Genomic DNA, 24,279 nt, shown 5'->3' on the forward strand with positions numbered 1-24,279 from the left:
AGGGGACACGGGTTCGTGTCCCGGTCCGGGAAGATCCCACATGCCGCAGAGCGGCTGGGCCCGTGAGCCATGGCCACTGAGCCTGCACGTCCGGAGCCTGTGCTCTGCAACGGGAGAGGCCACAACAGTGAGAGGCCCGCGTACCGCAAAAAAAAAAAAAAAAAAAATCAATATAATGTATGTGGGTCCTGTCAGTAGCTGAACATTATATGATGTATTATATACCAGATTTTGGTAAATAAAGGTTTTTAAAAGTTCCTGGGCTAAATATATTTCTTCTCAAGGAAAGTAGGGGCTTTTTTGATGAGAAAAGCATAGTCACATCCCCCCAATTCTATTTTACTGGGGAAAAGAATACTATACGATTAAATATGAGCCAAATCATCAGACTTCCCCAATTCTCAGCCTCAGAGATCATATTCTCATCTTTCAATAGAGTATATGTTTTTAATGCTATTTGGTTTCTTTTTTATATATCAAATATGCCTGGAAAGGTAATTTTTTCCCCTAATATGAATAGATACTCTGAGTAACTAAAACCTATGCAAAAGTTTATTGCCTAGAGCAATACATTTTTATTTTTTTAAATGCATTTTTTATCATAAAACATTATCAACACTGTAGGTAGAATCTGAAGTAGGAATAGATGCATCACTTCATTTGCACTTACTAGAAAATCTGCATTCATTTCTATGTTCAAATGATGAGTTAATGCTTGATAATATTCATGGTGAGTCGAGCTAACATAGATGTCAGTGGGTAATCCAGGGGACAGGACCATATGCAAGAAGAGAATCTCAGTGACTTGAGCATCTCAAACACTCTGTGAAAAAGCTAATTGAGAGGTAAAGACAAATTAACTGCTATGGAGAAGGACAGTCTCCCTGAGCGAGAGAGTGTGCCTGCAGCAGTAAGGTTCAGTGATTGCATTTAGTCTGCATAACTGCTAGGACAGTAATCCAGCCCTGGCCTGTGGACTTTCCCTGCTGACTGCCCACCTGGCAATTCCCTAGGCACCTTCAAGACTGTCAGGACTGCACAGGGAAAGCCTGTCTCATTACAACGGCTCTGCATGGGAGATTGTGCCCCGCCCAACCAATTGCTCTTCCCTGATTTTGATACAGACACAGTTTTTCAGTTTTTCTCTTCATCGGGTCTAGGAAGGGAATATTGTATCCTCCTGCACATAGATTTACACCTGGCTGCAGATGCCTGTCAGGAAATAGGGTGGGGTGAATACACTGGCATTCCCCCACTCCCCAACAGGCCACCAAAAAAATGAAAAAAGAAAGAAAAGAAAAGAAGGCAAGATGGAAAAGAGCACTGGAAAGAAGGGTAGGTGAGATATTTCAGTGCCTACTGCTAACAGCTATCCCATGAGATGTTAGCAGGCATTCATGGGATCTAAAGTCTACTTGCCTTTAAAATGGACAGTCCAACATTTGCCTTGGTGAAATCTACATATGAAAACTGATTATCTCCATCACATTTTGTCCAACATTTAATATATGTTCTTGAAGTCACAACAATAACATTGAATATTCCAGTTTTACTACTCTAGAAACAATTCCTTTGAAAATGAAGTTTTAAGTTGGTATGTTTTACTACTTGTACTTAGAGCATACCCTAAATTTGTTGTCCTACTGTTTACTCAAATAATGTAGGTGAAATAACAGAGAATCTCAGAGATTGTAAATACATATATGGGAAAAGTGGTTAAACAGAAAGACAAGGACCAAGGAATGTACAATGGAAATAAGAACATAATATGCAAGCAGAACAGTGATGACACCATACCCCCCCCAAAAAAAGTCTCGCCACTTGACCTCAGTTGTCTCCTTTTATTCATTTAATTGTTCCATAGACTCCTAAATATTTAAATAAACTTCCTATTAAATTTTATATATGGTTAGAAAACTTTACATATGGATATATATGGTTAGAAAACTTTTAAAGTTTTTAAAAATGGTCACAAAACAGAATACAAATCTCAAATGGTTTCATGGTGTCGTTGTGCCTTTGGTAGAGCAACTTCAAGTCTCCAAAGCATAGGAAAGGCCAGGAAGGTATTACAGATAAAAATTAGCATATTTTCTGTTATCAACGAAATTAGCCCATTTTCTAAATATAAACAAGCCTGTAAACTAAATGAAATTGTAGTAAAAAGCTGAGAAGACCTACACGTTAGTTTTATTGTCTTCAAAAGGAGGTGTCATATTGTTCAGATTAAATAATCAGACTTGGGCCAAGAAGGTGTTGCAGGCTTCTCTGCCTCTTCCCACTGTACCAAGCACAATGCCTTGTAGACATATGTATTTAATAATGTATGGGTTTATTGGACTATTCACTTAAATTTTTATTTTATTCTGTAACTGGAAGAATAAAAATTGTTAGATACATACTACCTAGAGGATGAACTAGATGCTGGACAAAGACATTCTTTAAAAGTAAATCTCTGAATTATCCCTTTTTAAAAACTTAAATTTCTATATGCTAGGAGAGAACACTACAACCAAGCAATATAAAAACAGAAATGCTAAAAAAATCTCCAAATCACGGCCCTCTGAACCTTGTTTTTATCCAGGTTACTAAATTCCACCATATTTCCCTTGCTCACAGCCAGAGTGGATTCATGTAAAGTTAGTGGAGATTAAGCTTCCGGACCCTTCACTTGCTCTAGCTCCTGAGAATGCTAAAAGTTGAGAGTGCTGGAAGCTGTAAAGCATCAATAGGTGGGGAGGGGAAGCCAGTTAGTAATCAGAGTATTTCTGTGTAAGAATGTCTGATAAGTTGCCTTAAAACATCACAGAAGAAAGAATCTGAATCTCCAAGTCTCCATTAATGTGTTGTGATTTATTTTCTCATTCTAAATAAATAGTCACTTTCAGGCCTAATTTTAAAGAGGCTCCTCTCCCACAAATTTTACAAGATCTAGGTCCCAGAGAAACTGGATCTGCCTCTACTGGCAGCAAATGGGAGATAACCCACAAAGCATCATTGACCAATTGTGCGTGAAAAGCACTACTAATTCCAGTAAAAGGACTTCCCTGTACCCATCTTCCGCTCATTCCCCTGTGCTTTCTCCCACCTACTCACACATCCCACACTCTTGCTCATCAATTGCCCATCAGATCACCCACCTTCCTACTAGTTTTTCCACCCACCATCCCCTACAGATTTGCTAATACCCTTTCCTATCAATCCTTTCTTTCCTGCTCTCCCAGGGAAACGCTAACATTTCTGACAGCATCTCCATGGGGATGAAGAGGAGGAGGAGTTGCAGCGAAAGAACAGGACTGGGAAGACAGAAGTCACTGAGCCATGGCTGTAGCAGATGTTCTCATAAGGCTGAGGGTGATGGCAGTGACAGGGGATATGGGGTAAGAGAAGGTGTGGAATAGTAAGAAATTGCTCCAAAAGCTTGTTACCTGAAGGGCTTCGTAAATTATGCCACACACTGAGTGTGACCACTAAGGGTAAAAACAATAAGAAATCTCATCAACTTAAAAGGTGCTATGATGTGATGGAAAGAGAATGTACCAGAATACAAAAAAGTGTATGCTATGGTTGTGACTACATATGAGTGCATATGGAAATGATATGCAAGGGTAAGAATGGTTATATAAGGAATAATGTGATTACGGGTGATATAACTTTTTCCTAAAATTCTTCTAACGATGTTATGTTGTGTTTTCAATTTTTTTCTTTTTTTTTTTTTAACAAGGAACTTTCCCATGGCAGGATGGACATTGAAACTATTCTCGGTCTTTTGTCTTATGTGTCTATTTAAACTGGGTACTGTATTATGAAAAAATGGAACTGAGGCAGTATGGAACACAGAGCATGTCCTTTTAAGAGGTGATCTTCTACTATTAAGACCTAACCAAAATCTGCTATTTTAAAATTATCAATAAGGGACTTCCCTGGCGGTCCAGTGGTAAAGAATCCGCCTTCCAATGCAGGGGACATGGGTACGATCCCTGGTTAGGGAACTAAGATCCTACATGCCGCAGGGCAACTAAGCCCGCATGCCACAACTACTGAGTTCGCATGCCTCAACAAGACAGCCCGTGCGCCACAGCTACAGAGCCCGCGCACCACAACTAGGGAGAGAAAACCCACATGCCACAACTAGATAGAAGCCCACACACCGCAACAAAGAACCCGCGTGCCACAAAGAAAGATCCTGCATGCCTCAACGAAGATCCCGTGTGCAGCAACTAAGACCCGATGCAGCCAAATAATAAATAAATAAAAGGGAAAAGAATTTTTAAAAAATAGATAAAATTATCAATGAAAGATATGATGAGGATGAGAAGGTCAGTGAAGAAGTGAAGGCAACCACACATAATATGAAAAAGCACCCCAGGGGATTTTTGGATCACACCCTGCCTACAGCCCCTAGTTGAACACCTAGAAGCTCTAGAAGATGATGATGACTACAATATATTATGTTTGGTTCTTGAAGCTGAGTCCTGGGCTCACATATGTATTCAACAGTGATACAAATCATCAAATAGAGAAAAGTAGAAAGATAATCATTCCAACTCACTGTTTTATCAAAATGAATAGAAAAGGGGAAAAATAGGTTTTATTGGAGCCATGCCTTTCAGTTATAAATGGAAAATGGATTGATTGATTGATTGATATATCATCTAACACTCTGCATAGCACATGCTACAAGGTGGGATAAAGTTGTTCATAACTACAGAAGTCATGGCCCTTGCCCACAGTGACTCAGAGGTAACTGGGCTAGAGATAGTGCTACAAAAAAGGGCAGTTCATTCACACTCCATGGAAACAGAGTTTGGCCAGGCTATTGATATGAACTGATTCTGGAATTAACAGAGGATGGTATGCTGCTGTGACCTATGCTCAACATCTCTCCAGTTGGAATTAGCAAGTTCTCCTCACCTAGAGAGTATGGAAAAACTCCCTAATTCTAAGAGATCTGCAATTCTGAATATTTAGGGTATACTTTGCTAATCCAGTTTTGTCTCTACTACCTAGCTATTTCAGATGTAAGAACTCGTTTAGAAAACTACAGATCTCTATTTCTTTTCCAGCAGTCCAAACACCTACTCCCAAAAATATGGGGGTTGGAGGGAAAGGAGAAAATGCATTACCATGAATAATACACAATAATTTATTTACAGTGTTCCATTTAATTTTATATGAAAAACATGTCAGTCACTTTGGCCATCCAAGACCAACTTGCCTTTCTAGACTAATTACTGGAAAGTCCTATGTGCTCTGTGTTGTACACGACCCTGCCTTTGCCCACTCAGTGGCTATGGGTAGTTGAATTAATGTCAGGGACCTAGGTAAGGCTGGACTGACCCAAACAGATTCTCTCTTTAAATGATTTGAACTAGGAGACACAAAGACTCTAGTCAGATGATGATGGCCATTTAAACCTAAAAGTTAGGGAGAGCTAGGGGCCATAATTTTCCTCCATGTACGTACAAAGGAGTAAAATGAGAAAGCCAGCTTGCAGAAAGAAATGAGAAATGAAAAAGCTCAGAAAGATGAGGAGCAGAGAGACTATGGGGCTTCAGGAGAAAGAGATATGGAAAAGAAGTGACTTTCTTGTGAGAATCAGCTGTACTTCCTGGTTTTCATTTCTGTGAGATTCCTTTATGTTTTCAACAAACCCTCTTTTTATTTGAAATGGTTTGAGAGGGTTTGTGTTGCAGGTAACCAGAGAGTTTTTACGTAAACATGGGATTTATATCATAGAGCAGATGGGGAAAGAGGAAGCTCAAAAGAGGGGAGAAATAAAATGAAAGTTCCCTTGACCCCAAGCCTGGCCAAGTGCTGACAGGGAAAGGCAAATGTGGGGCTCTGAAATGAAAGAAGTATGGTTTGCAGGAATCTTTTTTTTTGCTTTTGATTGGCTTTTTTTCCTTTTTATTTTTTATTGTTTTAATTTTTTTTTTTTTTTGCGGTACGTGGGCCTCTCACTGTTGTGGCCTCTCCCATTGCGGAGCACAGGCTCTGGACGCGCAGGCTCAGCGGCCATGGCTCATGGGCCCAGATGCTCCGCGGCATGTGGGATGTTCCCGGACCGGGGCACGAACCCGTGTCCCCTGCATCGGCAGGCGGACTCTCAACCACTGCGCCACCAGGGAAGCCCTTTCCTTTTTATTTTTTTATTGAATTATAGTTGACATACATTAGTTTCAGGTGTACAACATGGTGATTTGACATTTATATACATTATGAATTGATCACCATGATAAGTCTAGTGACCATCTGTCATCATACAAAGTGACTGCAATGTAATTGACTATATTCCCTATGCTATACATTACATCCCTGTAGCTTATTTATTTTATAACTGGAAGTTTGTACCTCTTAATCCCTTTCACCTATTCCGCCCAACCCCCCCCAACTCCCTCCCCTTTGGTAACCACCAGTTTGTTCTCTGTATCTATGAGTCTGTTTCTGCTTTGTTTGTTTTGTTTTATAGATTCCACATATAAGTGAAATCGTATAGTATTTGTCTTTCTCTGTCTGACTTATTTCCTTTAGCAAAATACCCTGTAGATCCATCCATGTTGTTGCAATGGCAAGATTTCATTCTTTTTATGGCTAACATTCCATTGTGTATATATATATATCCATTTCCTATCAATGGATACCTAGGCTGCTTCCATATCTTGGCTAAATAATGCTGCAATGAACATAGGGGTGCATATATCTTTTCAAATAACTGTTTTCGTTTTCTTCAGATAAATGCCCAGAAGTGGAAGTGCTGAATTGTATGGTAATTCTATTTTTAATTTTTTGAGGAACCTCCATACTGTTTTCCATAATGGCTGCACCAATTTACATTCTCAGGAACAGTGTTCGAGGGTTCCCTTTTCTCCACATCCTCACCAACACTTGTTTTTTGTTATATTTTTGATAATAGCCATTATGACAAGTGAGAGGTGATATCTCATTGTAGTTTTGATTTGCATTTCCTTGATGGTTAGCGATGCTAAGCATCTTTTCATGTATCTGTTGACTACCTGTATGTCTTCCTTGGAAAAATACCTATTCAGGTCCTCTGCCCATTTTTTAATTGAATTTTTTTTTTTCTTTTTCTTTTTTTTTTTATGGTACGCGGGTCTCTCACTGTTGTGGCCTCTCCCGTTGCGGAGCACAGGCTCCGGGCGTGCAGGCTCAGTGGCCATGGCTCACGGGCCCAGCCACTCCATGGCATGTGGGATCTTCCTGGACCGGGGCACGAACCCGTGTCCCCTGCATCGGCAGGCGGACTCTCAACCACTGCGCCACCAGGGAAGCCCGTTTGGGGGTTTTTTGATGTGTGATTTCTTTATATATTTTGGATATTAACCCCTTCTTAGACATATCATTTGCAAGCATCTTCTCCCATTCAGTATGTTTTTCATTTTGTTGATGGCTTCCTTCGACGTGCAAAAGCTTTTTTGTCTGGGATAGCCCCATTTGTTTATTTTTGGTTTTGTTGCCCTTGCCTGAAGATCTCCAAAACAATATACTGCTAAGATTAATGTCAAGGCAGCATACAAGAAGCATACTTCTTCTAGGAGTTTTATGGTTTCAGGTCCTACATTTAGGTGCAAAATGGCAGACTGGATCTGTAACCAAGTCAGAAATCTGAAAAAGAACAATGCTACTGGACTACAGGAACACTTGACCTTGATGTCTTAAACATCACTTCTTAAGCCTTTAGCTGACTAGCACAGACTATGAGAAATATATTATCATGTTTACCTTGGAATTACACTTCCCCAAAGGTCAATTTTTACATGGTAACATTCTCATTCAAAATGTAAACAAGGAATGCCATTAAAGAAATAAGCTATAGACAGAAAATATAATGTTTATAATGTTATTTGCAGAATAAGACTGAATATTAAGGGGAATTATAGAGATAAAGACTGATCAAAATACAATTACTTCGAATGTTATCACATTCAAATATGAACATAATCAAAAGGAAATGAAGAATTGTAGTTATGGTTCTTTAGATGAAAAAGAGCCATACTATGAGTAATTCAATTTTACTAATTATAGTCTCTTGAAACATGAGATATGAGATTATAGAACAATCTTAAGTTGACAGACTTAAAAGTATTTAAACTCCCTAAGCTTTCAGTACCTAAACCACTTTAGCTGAGTATGAGTTATTATTTTTTTTTCTCTTCCAATGATGCAATAGCAAAGGGTAGTTTAGGACATTTAGCCATCTTGTCCTAACAAATAACCAATTCACCTTTTTTTCCCAGTATATTCTTACGTATTGATTTCACCAAGTGAACTCAGACATGTGTCACACTTATCCAATACAGATCCTTTTCCTTGGAAATGTAGTTATAACATCAATCAGTCACCTGGCCTTTCACCTCTAATTCCTATGGCCACTGTCTGTCAATTTTAAAGCTTGTCCATTTCTCCAAATAAGTTATTTTTAAAAACTGAAATACACAGTGACTCCTGTGAAAAATATATGTTTCTTAGAAAAGCATGTAAATGTTCATGCTTAAATTTCTTCATTAAAATTACTTTTCTGGGTTGAACACTAAAGTTTATAAAGCCATATTTCAAAGACTTCTAGATATTTTCTTTTAGAACATATTCCCTGAATGGTAGTATTAGCACTTGTAATCCAAACTCCAGTTTGAGAAAGACAACACAAAAAGAAATCCAAGCTGAGTAGCATTATTACAAGGGTCTTCAAATGGAGCAGAGTGTTTTGTCTCTGGCTGAACCCATTGAGAGTCACAGAATGACACCCACCTTGAGTTGCAGGCCTCCTGGGATAAGGGTGTTTGCTGGAAGGCTTTTAATGTGTTCGTAGACATAAGAGGAGAACTGCTCCTGCTCAGCCTGTAATTGGGGGCCAAGTTTAGAGAGATGACCTCTGTTGCTTTTCATAGCTGTCTGCAATTCATCAATCAGCCTGTTCACCTGGAGGGGTTAAATTACAAGAGTTGTTAGCAAGAAGTAATTGTTGATGTCACACCTATTAGATTTTTGAGTACTTAGTTTGATGTGGGGAAGATGACTTCAATATAAGAATTTGAGTACAGATCTATGTCCAAGTAAAGCGAATAGGCGATATATACATTCCTTTATCAATAAATTTTATTTATGGGAAAATTTCTAACTTTGTACTTCAGTAATATGGAATAGGTACCCATTTACAATTGCTGAATAAAAACTGTCTCTAGATACAAAAAGAACCATGTACATTGACAAGTTTGCCAAGGACTTTTAAACTGCTTAACAGAATAAGACCTCTCTAAGACTTTAAGTAATCCAATATATGCGCCAATGACAATATTTAATTCTATTACATGTACCTTCCTTTTAAGAATATTTTATTTTACCATCTGTATGTTACCTTTAAAATTTGTAATATGTATGTTAAATTCATTAACATTTTGTGGCCTTTTAAATGAATCAGTCTGTTCTCTTCCTTCCAAATACTTTAAAATATAATTTTCCAAATTTCATAAATACAATTTTTCAAAATATCCATACTTCAAAGACAATGCTCTATTTTAGACAATATTTTGAATATATACAAATTTCTGAATAATGCATAGAATTTTTCCAGAAACAGCAAAGGTTTAGAAACATGTACCTTTTATATTTAAATTTCTGGATTTCTAATCAGAATATTTAAGAGATATAAGAACTTGACTTACAGGTTATTAGTAAGACATACTGAAGACTCAAAAATAGTAAGTTAATATTTTAACCCTCATAGTTTACAAATTAAAAATCATTACAATTCTTTGACCCTTCACTGTGTTATATAAACTTATATTCTCTCTAATAGATTGGATTCTTACATAAACACTGGTCGATATATGGTAGTGACCAAAAGAGATGAAAAGCAGAAATTCTCTTTATCCATGATCTTTAAAGTGATCAAATTAGACCCATCTAGAATTATGAATGACTGTGAACAGGGCACGGATTTTTGAAATCTTGGGTTAAAATGCTGGCTCTTTCATTTACTGACTGAGAGACTTTGAACAGGTAATAAAAAAACCTCATTCATAAATGAAGAATAATACTGACCTTACCATGTTAAGAATTAAATTAGATTAAAGAATGGACAGCACAATGGCTAACCTATAATGTCGCATGTACATGGTATATTATTACAGTGTTTTCATTTTTAAATAGAGTAGTTTTCTGCAGATCAATTTTAATTGTTTTTCTTGGCCTGTCTTTCCTATTCCTACCATTATTTCACATGAAGAAGATAAAAATTTGAAACTATTTGCTACATAGATTCTCAACCTCACTTCAGTGTCCACAGATAAAATGCAAACTCCTTCTCCAAGAGTCTCCCATGTAATGACAGCTCATTGTCTTTCTATCTCTCTCAGCTGAAAATATGGTATTTGCCCCTACCAACTCTGATGTTAAATCTATGATTTCTATCCCTTCCACAGAGGATTTCAGGGAAGTCAATGAAAGTAAGTTTGTACTATTATACATATGACTTGAATATTTACTTTTCTACTTTACCTAGTTAATTTGAAATATATATATAATAATAATATTATGTATATATATATATATATATATATATTACTTCAATTATATTTAACTTTTCCCAAGAACTTTAGAAGCATTATATGCATATAAAGCTAATTTAAATGATTCTTATTTTTCTTTGGCGTCCCATATCTTTCTTATTTGTCCCTATGTGATCAATCATATACTTTCTTTAAACAATGCTTTTTTCTAAATAAAGAATTGGCAAACTTCTTCTCTATAAGGGCCAGATAATATTTTCAGTTTTGTGAGTTATAATGTTTCTATCAAAACCATTCGACCCTGCAGTTGTACTTTGTAAGCAGCTGCAGACAATATGTCAACAAATGGACAAGGCTGTGTTCCAATAAAACTTTATTTAGAAACACAAGCAATGGGCTAGATTTGGCCCCAGGGCTGCAGTTTATCAACCGTTCTTCTAAACACATATATTTCCTCTCCTTCCTTTCTTTTCTTATAAGTTATACTCTGGCCAAGCCTTCATCTCCTCATCCCCTCTTGCTACTGGTATTACCAATATACCTACTGAGTGGCCTCCCTGTCCCTAGTCTCTCCCCCTGTAATCCATCCTGCCATCTCCACCTAATTAATCTACCTCCAATAGTATAATGAACCTTCAAGTAGCTCCCCCCACCACTGCATTCCTCATCTTGCTATTCAAGATTCAAGACATTTTCTTACTTTCTAGAACAAATTTCTATGCTTTCCACAGTACAGTTAACCCTATAAGAAAGTCATAAAGCTTAAAATATGGCAATGATGGATGACTCAATATTAGTCAATGTTTTTCATCCTTAACTTTACATACTACCTTTTAGCAGTATTATCCTCAAAGATGATGGATAATAGTATATTCTACATATCAAAGCTAGAGACCAAAGCAGACCAAGCAACTTGCTCTTATAGGTATGTGACAAAATTAAAAGCTAATATCCAAAGGCCTTAAATAGAAAGAGTCTACTTCTGGAAAGCACCAATCCTCTCTGAACCTATACCCAGCATCATTTGATTCAAGAAGATATAATTTTATGTAGTCTTTAAAATATACTAAGTATCATGCAACGTATTTTGTTAGTCAGTAATACTGCTCCCTTTAATTTTATGTACTGTACCTAGCGCTACAGCAAGCCACCAAAACAAAAAAAAAAGAACGAATTTCAGGCTTTGATTTGAGAGCATCTTTATACGACTTGTTATACTGTCACAATCCATAGCTTTTCACTGATAGGGGATTTCATGTGACATCAGAAATTAACCATACAATTGATGATGTCATTTGCATTCTAAAGGGCTATTGGTTAAAGCCTTAAAAGTTTCATTTCCCATAAATTCTTCGTTGCTTCAAAAAATTTCTCTATCATTTTTGCCATTTTCCTTGGCCCCATGATTATCTGTTAATGTATGTGAAGCATAATTATAGCAATCATGGCCTGTATTTTTAATAACTTAAAACTATCAAATAAGATGCCCTAGTAAAGGTTAACTTATATCTTAAACATAGGAGAAAATATATCAAGAATCCTGCCACTGACATTTTGATAAAGTTTCCAACCAATTTTCCTCAAACTTTGTTACTTTAAAAATTCATAAGGAGATAACCAACAAGGTCCTACTGTATAGCACAGGGAACTATACTCAATATCTTGTAATAACCTTTAAGGGAAAAGAATATGAAAAAGAATATATGTATATGACTGAATCACTTTGTTGTACACCTGAAATTAACACAACATTGTAAATCAACTATACTTCAATGAAAAAAAATGCTTTTTAAAATTGGGGAAAAAAGTCATAAGGTCTTTTATTCTCAAAGTGCTACATTTTATGTGTTACCCTGAAAGATAATGCTATGCATGAAAGAACTCAAACCAAAATCGGATAGGTAAAACAATACTCCTGAATTATATTACATGATACGATTTTTTTTTCAAATCACAGATGCTGCTAAAGGGGGGGAAAATGTTCTTTAAAATTCTTCATCATGAATCTTTTTTTCCTGCAAATCCTTTTTTTTCCCTCTCTACAAAGGCAATGTGAATGGGGGCAAAAGAAGACAAAACTTGACCTTTTGTGATCCCAGCATTAATGGGTCTGTTCATAATTCAATCTATGTGTGTGTGGGAGCATCCATGTGGAAACATAGAGGCCTGAGAGACATAAAGCCTTTCCCTTTAAACATTATCTGACCCTATCAGTCCCATTCACAAAAGAAGGCTTACGTATGCATATGTTGAAAAAATGCACCATCTCATTGTGCAGCAGAAAGCCTACACATTCTACTCTTCATTCTCTGTAGAAATGCAGCACGGAAGTGACACTTGTACAGAATTTGGGAGAGTGACAAATGAGCAGAAGGTAGCAAAAAAAAAAAAAAAAGAGAATTCTGGTGAGGAAAAAAACCAAACTTCTGAAAGAATGCAAATGCACACCTGTCTATAAACATATACATAGGCTTTTGCATAAGATGTAGGGCATTTTGGTCATTCATGCAACCCTTGAATTCAATTGAATTCTCAAGATGATTTAGAGTAAACACAAAATATTATTCTGTTTATAATCATTCTAAAATGTATACCTATCAAAGTTGTACACTCTGAACCATACATGGTGAATACTGTACTTTAACTATTATGAATGACTTTTTGAGGAGCTCCTGGTTTTTCTAGTGATGAGTTCAGCTGTTGGCCTGAATGCTATGTGGCCTAGAGTCCATATATGTTAATGAGGAGACTCCAGAGCACTTTATACTGAATTGTCACTTGAAATCAGCACAAAGGGTGGCAGCCTCCATGCTAGGAACATTATCTTGGCATGCAGCATATGGGATAGTCTCAAAGCCAGGTCAGTGCTTAAACTTAAGACCAAGACACTTTCTAATTTACAGCATAGTTAAGAAGAACCAGAAAGGGGACAGGGAGATAAAAATGGGTGTTTTAAACTCCCTAAAGTCTCTTACTTGGTTCAGGCCCAAGGGTACAATGTTTTTCAGGTTAAGAAGTGAACATAATCAGACTTGACAAATGAAGGCTAGAAAAGACATAGGAATCTGTGAGCAAAATTAAGTATCTCTTCATCTTAAAATTAAGGATGAGCTGCAGTGTAACCACAAGGAAAACTGAAGTGTGTACCGTCTCGTATTCCAATCACTTCCACTACTCCCAACTTTCTAATAGATTTCCAGACCCCTTCTGAGATGGAAATTATTTTGGAAGGAGATCTATATTGTTTCCAGCCAGGGGTCACTTATGTGCTGCCTTTAGGCCTATTTGAGTCCAACATCCCCATCAACTCATGGGGGAAGGGGTGATTGAAAATAGAGACATTTAAAAACATCTTTATAACTCATCTGGCAAGAGGGGTATGATGATGGCAATCAGGATGATGTCAAGTATACTTTTGGAGGAAGCAGTAAGAATGCACTTCACAGACCTCTGGCTACAGGAGCATAACTGACCAAGGGTCCAAGCTATTATGCTCTTACACCCATCACCAGGTTGGCACCAATGGCCAAGGATACTAAAGCAGGTCCAACCCAGGGAGTCACAAGACTCCTCTGATGGACAACTTTGACCCAAGGATACATCAGCAGCTTTGCCAAACCCTCCTTAGACTGCACAACAGTCTAGGATACTTCCACCCAGTCTTCCCTTCCTCTTTCCTTCACTCATGTTCAAGCCTGCATTTCAGTCTGACAGGTCTCCCAGCTTTACCTAGAGCTCTCCCTATTTTCTCTCACGGCATTTCTTCTATTAAAATCCATACACATTTCAAAAAATTCCATCCTGGTGTCAACTTTTCAGAGAATCTGGAATAACACACTTTTTTTTTTTTTTGGAATAACACACTTTTAAACTGACAAAAAAATTACACACAGATTTCCAGTAGACCATTTCTAAAAAGCTTGATACAGTTCAACATATACCATCACATTGAAGTAGTCTCGTGATGCATACGTTATTATTATTCCCAGTTTTCATGTGGAAAAATTACATGAAATAAAATAAGATTTTAAGATAAAAATACAGACAGCAGATACCTAAATCTAAATCTCATATTTCACAATGTTTACTTAAGGTTTTGAAATACATCTAGAAATATAGTTTTTGTAAAAAAAACTGTGGGCAAAATTAAATGTTGGAGTAATCTCCCCATCCCCACATTTTTCATTTCTTTACCATCATGATTTCACATCTCTGTATATGAATTAGGCACAAAACTTGATGTCACTGACTTAAACATCAAAATTAATAAATCACTTTCAAATTAATGATATAAAAATTATTCTCATAGTGTATGGAATATATTTAGAGGTTCTTACACACACGCATTCATACCCACACACACAATAAATATTCCCTTCACTGTGTGATTTTTGAAGCAAACAAAAGGCATTTGGAGTCATAGCTGATCAAGCAAATATGTGACCAAATAAGGCCCTTAGGAGGAGAAAAAGTGATGTATATAGGTACTAAATAAACATTTAGATGATAATAAAGAAGTACCAAATAAGCATTAATACTGTTGGATTTTCCAGAAAAAATAATTTTCATTTCCAGCTTTGGTAACAAGGTGGCATTAAAAATGATATTTTTAGCATAATGATCATTTTCCTGGGCCACTTCAAGTTTCCAGTTCCATTGAAATTATAGTTTTGCATGAAATATCAACAAGCAAAATAATTACAATATTTAAAATGCAGAAAATAGTTAATCTATTCATTCTTTTAGATTATTTCTATTTATTCTCTAATAATAATTTGTTATTATAGATACAATTTTAATTATACTAATTCAACTAGAGACTTTTATTTGCATTTCTTAAAGTTGACGATATCAAGGTATATGATAGATTCATTTTATACTTACTGTGAAAATGTAATAAACTGTGATAAACAACATTTTTCAATTGGATAGAGGACAATATTTTTTAAATCTAGAACTAACAACCTAGTTTTTAACTTGTTAATATTAAGTGGAATGGGTCAGAACTATAATTTAAAAGTATACAATTGTTATTTGTTTTATCTTAGAAAAATCAAGTTGAATTTTTCTTATGAAATATTTCCTACTGAGATTACCAATTAATGTTTATAATATAATCTTTAATACTGCACATATATAGCCCCAAATATTAAGGTAGTCTCTAACTTAAAGAATTTAATTCACTCAGGAAAATTTGATGCATTATACTTGTTCATCTATTGTAAAATACATAGTTAGCAAAGGAGATGCAATTACCATGATAAGAAAATATTAAAACCCTAAAGCTTGGATAGATTTCTTTGCCAAAATGTCAAAAGAGAATTACATGGAAGTTTAATTTTTAAATATTCATGCTATCTTATTTTTTGAAGTAGCTTATAGATTTTATTTACTGACAGTAGTACATGGAAATGAGCAAATTCATGATCTTTCCTCAGAAAGATTAAATGCTTTTGCATTCCAGGAAACTACATGAAAATCATTTTTCCCTTTTGTCTAACACCAATTTTGTATTATTATTTCATTTATGGAATATGCTGTCAACTTCACAGCATGAGCTTTGGAGAGAAGAAGCCTTGCTTTAATAGTTCTTCTTTACAATATTGCCTACAGAATCTTATGATTAGCTCACTTAGGCTTGACATTTATAAACTACAGTTTTTCCTTGATAAGAGATAACATTGCTAGCATTTCTAAAATTCAGAAAGATAATTCTATTCCTAGAAAGTCAGAAAATAAAAATAAGATTTTATTATTTGTTCAAAGTTCAATAAAATTTTAATGTTTTTCCTATGTTAGCATAGTCCATAATTTCTAGATTCCAGTTGCATGTAAAAATTTCCTAATTTAGGAAATTTATGAGAAAGTATTCATAAGTAGTTTTCAGAAAATTATAATATGATTTATTCTTTCAAGCATATAACTATTTTTCAAGCTGCCTATATCAATACAATGATTTCCAGTTTTGACCAGTTTTTTTCATTATGTTGTTATCAGATAACCAAAGTTGGTTCACTACCAAATCAAAGTAAAATCTGCCTTAATTTTAAAATTAGTATTTATTGTAGTTTTACAATACAATTTAAAAAGTAAGTTCCTTACTTCTTCTTGTGCCTTATGCTGTTCCTTTGCTGTCATTGAAAGAATGACTTTTTCGGTAATTTTCCCTTTCTGTTCATCCACAGCCAGGTTCAACTAGAAAAAATAAATAAGTAAATGACATGAAAATAGGCACCTATTGACACCTAATAGCAATGTTTATTCAAACAACTAATTTAGCATAACCATGGAAGGTGATTTCAAATTAATTTGGCCCATACATATGTGAAAATGAATTCCATTTAGATTAAATAAGTCAAAATGTTTTTATATTTAAAACATTTAACACTATTTTTCACTTCCACTTTTATTGTTTTTAAGCTTACTAAAATATGATTTGGGAAGGGGTCCTTAATTGCAGACATTTGACACTGATGAGTACCTTTTAAAAGCATTTTGTCAAAATTAACATAGCAAAATTTTTTAAAATTAGGCTGAGATTCCTATTCAAATCTTTCATTGCCAGTAGGGAATAAATTGGCTGCTGTTATGTCAGGATAAGAATTCAAAGAAATAAACCAAAATCAAATGTCAATTCACTCTCGAATGGTTCAAAATGATTTACAATATTTCACGACAAAGACTAAGTTTTACCTTAAATACCTGAATGGTTACTTCCAATCTGCTCCATGAACAGAGCCAGATAGAGGTCTACTACTGCTGTAAACCCATGTTATAAAAAGGTGAATGTGGTTCATTCTATATTTCTTTATAAACAATCCCCACCAAAACAAAATGCTATTTTTGAGAAAAGGAAAAAGCTAAACTTACACAGTAATATTCACTCAGCAGATTGGTATTAATAGGAAGAAAGAAAATAACAGCCTGATACAGAACCTTCTGAATTGGAATATTTAACAATTCTTAAGCAATGGACGTGCCATGTAGTATCTCCTTATTGAAGATTAAGAATGAATAATGACCATGTTTCTTTTCTTTTGTTAATGCTGTTGTTATTTTAAATAGGCTTTCTCAATTGTATGCCTGGCAAATCATGTTTGAGTTAACATGAATCTTTAATCTATACCCTGCCTGAAGACCCACTCCTATACTTGAGATAGAATGGGAGTGGGGGTCAACAATATAACCTCCTCAATCTACCTATTCTTGAATAGTATCAAACCTGTGAAGTCTTCATCTACTCATATGTGACACAGCTCAGTTTATCAGAGATTCTGTTTTGGTAGAGGAGAAAAGTCTAAGGAATCCTTAGGTGATCCTGATGATCAACTTAGATAAGGAGTTGACAAACATTTCTATAAGAACCAGATAGTAAATATTCAGGCTTGGGGGAAAGGGGGACAGACAAGTCTCTTCTGCAATTACTCAACTCTGCCCCTGTAGCACGAAATAGAAAATACATAAACAAATGAGTGTGGCTATGTTCCAAGAGAACTTAAAAAACAAACAAGAGGCAGACTGAATTTGGACAGCAGGAAATGTTTGCAAATGTTTGCCTGTCCTAGACTGAGAACCACTGAAAACAAGTTTAAAAAAAAAAAAAAACAATATATGATATACATGATGACTACAGTTATAATGTTATATGGTATATTTGAAAGTTTGTTAAGACAGCAGATCCTAAGAGTTCACAACAAAAAAAACCATTTTTTAAAACCATATGAAATGGTGGATGTTAACTAAGCTTACTGTGGTAATCATTTCACAATATATAAAAGTCAAGTCATTATGCTATTCACCTTAAACTTACACTGGGCCATATGCTAATTATATCTCAATAAAAACGGAAAAATCATCATGTGAAGCTACTTAGAATCAATCTCCCCAAGGAATATTTTTTCCTGTGCTAAAGTAATACAGAAAACGTAATATTATAAAAAGTCAAATATCAAACTCAACTTCCACACAAGGAAGCCTATGTGTAAACTGTGGCAAAACGTACTTGTGTCAAGTCTCTATGATTATTTCTTTACCAGGGGCGTCTCATTTATCAGGGAGGATATGTGAAGGAGAGTGACTGGGGAATATTCACCAAGGTCATCTTTTCTTCATAAAGTTAATTTCCAAATGCAAAAACATTCAGAGCAGACCTTTTTTTTAAGGGAAGCAAAACAAAACAAAAACAGAGCTATAAAACTCTTTGGTGCCACTGCAGTAGGTCCGATTCAATGTGGTCTCCCAAGACCATGACATGTAGAACTGCTTCCAAGTAACTCTTTAAAAGGTAGGAATTCTTTACCTATAAAACCACTACAGTTGGAAAAATCACCTCATTCTAACACTCAACTTCTAGCACTATCCTAATCTACGTAAGCTGAGGGAAAAACATATCAACATTACTGAAAAGCATCATATGCATAGTACCAAATAGAGAACCCAGTAAGATATTGAGAAATAAATTGTCAACAAAACATAAGGTTACATACATGGGGCCTTTTCTGAAAACAGCCCAGACATTCAAAAAGAGAGATATCTTAATACAATCATTTAGAGGAAATTATTGAAAGTAAAAAGTCAAATTAAGAGAATGCATTTTCACTTTGAGGTATTAATAATATGCAGTGCAAACAGCATCTCTCCTTCAAATTCCAGACACAATAACAACAGTAAGATTCTTCTCTCCTGTCACTTTGGAGGAGAACATCCTGTTTCTTCATTAAGACAAAACTAAATACTTTTGATTTGCTGTTCTTACTTAAAATATATGAAATAATTTTTTGTCAATGGGCTTGAAATTTCTGAGGCTAATTTTCATGTATAAAGAGGTAGACACTTCAAATTAAAAATCAAAACAAACAGGAAGGATGAAACTTGAGGGCATTATACTAAGTGAAAAAAGTCAGATGGAGAAAGATAAATAGCATATGATCTCACTTACATATGGAATCTTAAAAAAGAAAAAAAGCTCATAGATACAGAGAACACTGGTGGTTGCCAGAGGTGGAATGGGGGTTGAAAGGTGGGCAAAATGGATGAAGGAAGTCAAAAGGTACAAACTTTCAGTTATAAAATAAGTAAGTCATGGGGATGTAACGTACAGCATAGTGACTATAGTTAATAATAGTGTATTGCATATATGAAACTTGCTAAGAGAGTAGATCTTAAAAGTTCTCATCACAAGGAAAAAAATCTGTAACTATGTATAGTGAGGAATGTTAACTAGACATTGCAGTGATATTTCTCATACCTCAATGAAAAAACAGAAAGATGGCTAAAATTTGTATACAACTATGAAAAGCCAAATCTCTACCAAACAGGGGAGTGGAAAATCAAGTCGCTTTTTTTAAACTACATCATGCCCTTTTTAAATGTGAGAAAACACCCCCAAATATTTGTGATATACATCAAAACTTACCAAGCTAATTAGGAAGGTTTAATTCACCATTTTTGCCAGAGCTTGCTGCTAAGATTTTTAAAATATGTAAGTAACAAACACTGGCTATCCTAAATTAGGTTAAAGTTGGCTCATTCAATATTAATGGTAACCAGAAAAAACAGACAAGAGACTACTCAAAGACAGTAGCAGATATGGAAGAAACAAGGAACACAATGGCTCTGTCAAAGAAAAGTGAACAAAATGATTCAAGACAATGGTCTGGTTAGAGAAACAAGATTAAAAGGGAGTAAATTCACCTCAAACAATTTGTTTAGGAATTAAGAAAAGAAATCCACAAAAGTATACCTGAAACAACAGATTCCAATGAAATGATTTCTAGTGGTTGTTACCTTTTAGACTATATTTTACATAAAACTATTAATGCTAACGTAGCAGACATTATACTTTCTCTAAAGCCCTAAAGGGTCATAGATTAGTAATGTATATATAGTTTTATACAAAACATATGGCCCATTGTGACTATAATAGAAAGTATTCTTAATTTTGAGGAATTCTTCAAACATTTGCTGGCTCAGGAAAGCTCTACTATGGACATCCTAGAGAGGAAAACACACTCAAAACCTCCTGCTGGAGAAATACAGACAGAACAGCAATAAACTCATTTTATGGTATCATTAACATTATATGGCTTTTCTGTCCATTTTTTTAACTCCCCCCCAAAATATTTTAAGGCATATTTATGAAAATCATAAAGACTAATTGTGTAAAAATTTTAACATGATATTAAGATAAAATAAAATCTATTTTATAGGAGAAAATAACTCTAAAGTAAACACTAGAGTCTAGTTATTAATATTTTTAGAAAAGCTACAGTAATCAAACACTGGTATGTTCTATCTAATTCATATTGACATTCCAGATAGGTACCAGCCAAAGAGGGAAGAGTCTATTAGTCTAACCAAACTGTCTGTTCTCTGAACTGTAGTTCTGCATGCAGTTTTCTCTGTATGCTCCAGAAGAGCAGCTAAAGATTTAAATGTGAAGCATATGATATGTGTTGTGTATAATGTTCTTAATAAAGCAACATAACCCAAGAAGAAAACGGAATCTATCTTTCTATCAAAAATCTTTTTGACCAGTAAATATTGATCTATTAATAAATTACTTGATCCATATTTTACATGCAGATCAATACAGGCAATACAGTTTAGCATAAACAACAGGACAATCAGCCTTCATATATATTGACAAGTTTCCCAATGGTCTGTTAATATACAAAAGACTGGGACAAATTACTTATTTATATATACAAAACATGGTTATAAAGACCAGCTGCAGGTATTTTTTTGGAAAGTGCATTTTAATAAGGTCCTATTCAGTTAGGGAACAAATGGGGAAGAAGTAGTTTGCACTACAGAGTTTAGCGCGAGAGCTTTCTCTTTTTCTAACCACGAAATCAATCATTTGTCCAGACTGTGGGAGTCAGAGTTAGTTACTGAAAAGAGCTCCGTACATAAACAAGTCAATAACTCATTGTGTGTTATTGTCGAGCTGAAGAAGTCGGCTTTCAAAAAGCTGCCCCTGCTTCTCTCAGAATGAATGTCACTGTATTCAGAGACTGGGAGAGAGTCCTTTGTTTCCAGCCATTGCTGGCTGCCATTTATGTATGGGAACAGGAGGTGGCTGCTAGGAGTGCGGGGGAAGCCACTACTTGGTATCACGGATGTCCAGAAAAAAACTCTGAATTTTGTCAACCTAAATAATTTGTGCGTGGAAATGCATTAATGGAATTGTTAAAGAGTGGCCACACACACAAAAATTGGTAAAGGAATTAAACGATAATGAGTATGTATCATTTTAAATTGGATCAGGCTGCTATTTTTGGTTCCCTACCTGTCAACAAAGATGAAACCAAACTATAGGCAATGGTTTGAAAAGTTCAAATGTACAAAATCAAATTGATAAACAGGTCAACATGTCAAATCAATGCTATCTGTTCCTGCCATAAATATTAAAGGTGGGAGAGGGAAGATGGCGGAAGAGTAAGATGCGGAGATCACCTTCCTCCACACAGATACATCAGAAATACATCTACACGTGGAACAACTCCTACAGAACACCTACTGAACGCTGGCAGAAGACCTCAGACCTCCCAAAAGGCAAGAAACTCCCCACGTACCTGGGTAGGGCAAAAGAAAAAAGAATAAACAGAGACAAAAGAATAGGGACGGGACCTGCACCAGTGGGTGGGAGCCCTGAAGGAGGAAAGGTTTCCACACACTAGGAAGCCCCTTCGCGGGCGGGAGACTGCGGGTGGCGGAGGGGGGAAGCTTCGGAGCCGCGGAGGAGAGCACAGCAACAGAGGAGCGGAGGGCAAAGCGGAGAGATTCCAGCACAGATGATCGTGCCGACCAGCACTCACCAACCCGAGAGGCTTGTCTGCTCACCCGCCGGGATGGGTGGGGCTGGGAGCGGAGGCTCCGGCTTCCAGTCGGAGCGCAGGGAGAGGACTGGCGGCGTGAACACAGCATGAAGGGGTTAGTGCACCACGGCTAGCCGGGAGGGAGTCCGGGAAAAAGTCTGGAGCTGCCGAAGAGGCAAGAGACTTTTTCTTACCTCTTTGTTTCCTGGTGCGCGAGGAGAGGGGATTAAGAGCGCTGCCTAAAGGAGCCCCAGAGACGGGCGCGAGCCGCGGCTGAAAGCGCGGACCCCAGAGACGAGCATGAGGCGCTAAGGCTGCTGCTGCCACCGCCAAGAAGCCTCTGTGCGAGCACAAGTCACTCTCCACACCTCCCTTCCGGGGAGCCTGTGCAGCCCGCCACTGCCAGGGTCGCGGGATCCAGGAACAACTTCCCCGGGAGAGCGCCCAGTGCGCCTCAGACCGGTGCAACGTCACGCCGGCCTCTGCCGCGCAGGCTCACCCTGCAGTCTGTACCCCTCCCTCCCACTGGCCTGAGTGAGCCAGAGTCCCCGAAGCAGCTGCTCCTTTAACCCCGTCCTGTGTGAGTGAAGAAGAGATCCCCTCCGGTGACGTTCACGCAGAGGCAGAGCCAAATCCAAAGCTGAACCCCGGGAGCTGTGCGAACAAAGAAGAGAAAGGGAAATCTCTCCCAGCAGCCTCAGGAGCAGCGGATTAAATCTCCACAATCAACTTGATGTACTGTGCATCTGTGGAATACCTGAATACACAACGAATCATCCCAAATTGAGGAGGTGGACTTTGAGAGCAAGATTTACTATTTTTTCCCCTTTTCCTCTTTTTGTGAGTGTGTATGTGTATGCTTCTGTGTGAGATTTAGTCTGTATAGCTTTGCTTTCACCATTTGTCCTAGGGTTCTATCCGTCCGTTTTTGGTTTTTAGGGTTGGTTTTTTTTTTACTTTAAAAATTATTTTTAATAATTTTTTTAATTTTAATAACTTTATTTTATTTTACCATACTTTATTTTACTTTATCTTCTTTCTTTCTTTCTTTCTTTCTTTCTTTCTTTCTTTCTTTCTTTCTTTCTTTCTTTCTTTCTTTCTACTTTTTCTCCCTTTTATTCTGAGCTGTGTGGATGAAAGGATCTTGGTGCTGCAGCCAGGAGTCAGTGCTGTGCCTCTGAGGTGGGAGAGCCAATTTCAGGACACTGGTCCACAAGGGACCTCCCAGCTCCACGTAATATCAAACGGCAAAAATCTCCCAGAGATCTCCATCTCAACACCAACACCCAGCTTCACTCAATGACCAGCAAGCTACAGTGCTGGACACCCTATGCCAAACAACTAGAAAGACAGGAACACAACCACACCCATTAGCAGAGAGCTGCCTAAAATCCTAATAACTCCACAGACACCCCAAAACACACCAGACGTGGACCTGCCCACCAGAAAGACAAGATCCAGCCTCATCCACCAGAACACAGGCACTAGTCCCCTCCACCAGGAAGCCTACACAATCCACTAAACAAACATTAGCCATTGGGGACAGACACCAAAAACAACGGGAACTATGAACCTGAAGCCTGCAAAAAGGAGACCCCAAACACAGTAAGAGAAGCAAAATGAGAAGACAGAAAAACACACAGCAGATGAAGGAGCAAGATAAAAACCCGCCAGACCGAACAAATGAAGAGGAAATAGGCAGTCTACCTGAAAAAGAATTCAGAATAATGATAGTGAAGATGACCCAAAATCTTGGAAATAGAATAGAGAAAATGCAAGAAACATTTAACAAGGACCTAGAAGAACCAAAGATGAAACAAGCAACAGTGAACAAAACAATAAATGAAATCAAAAATACTCTAGAAGGGATCAATAGCAGAATAACTGAGGCAAAAGAATGGAAAAGTGACCAGAAGATAACTACTGCAGAG

General features: G+C 36.7%; 1 protein-coding gene across 1 annotated transcript in view; it reads right to left on the bottom strand.

Moving 5' to 3' along the window:
- The window catches only part of DCDC1 (doublecortin domain containing 1), a gene marked incomplete at its 3' end in the record, with an annotated part of 485,061 nt that overhangs the window by 223,477 nt on the left and 237,305 nt on the right, over window positions 1-24,279 (bottom strand). The window contains 2 exon segments of the mRNA XM_081241118.1: window positions 8,770-8,940; window positions 16,632-16,724. Coding sequence (XP_081097244.1) covers window positions 8,770-8,940; window positions 16,632-16,724 — 264 coding nt within the window.

This window comes from Mesoplodon bidens (genome assembly GCF_964165515.1).
Source record: "Mesoplodon bidens genome assembly, chromosome: 7".
NCBI lineage: Eukaryota > Metazoa > Chordata > Mammalia > Artiodactyla > Ziphiidae > Mesoplodon > Mesoplodon bidens.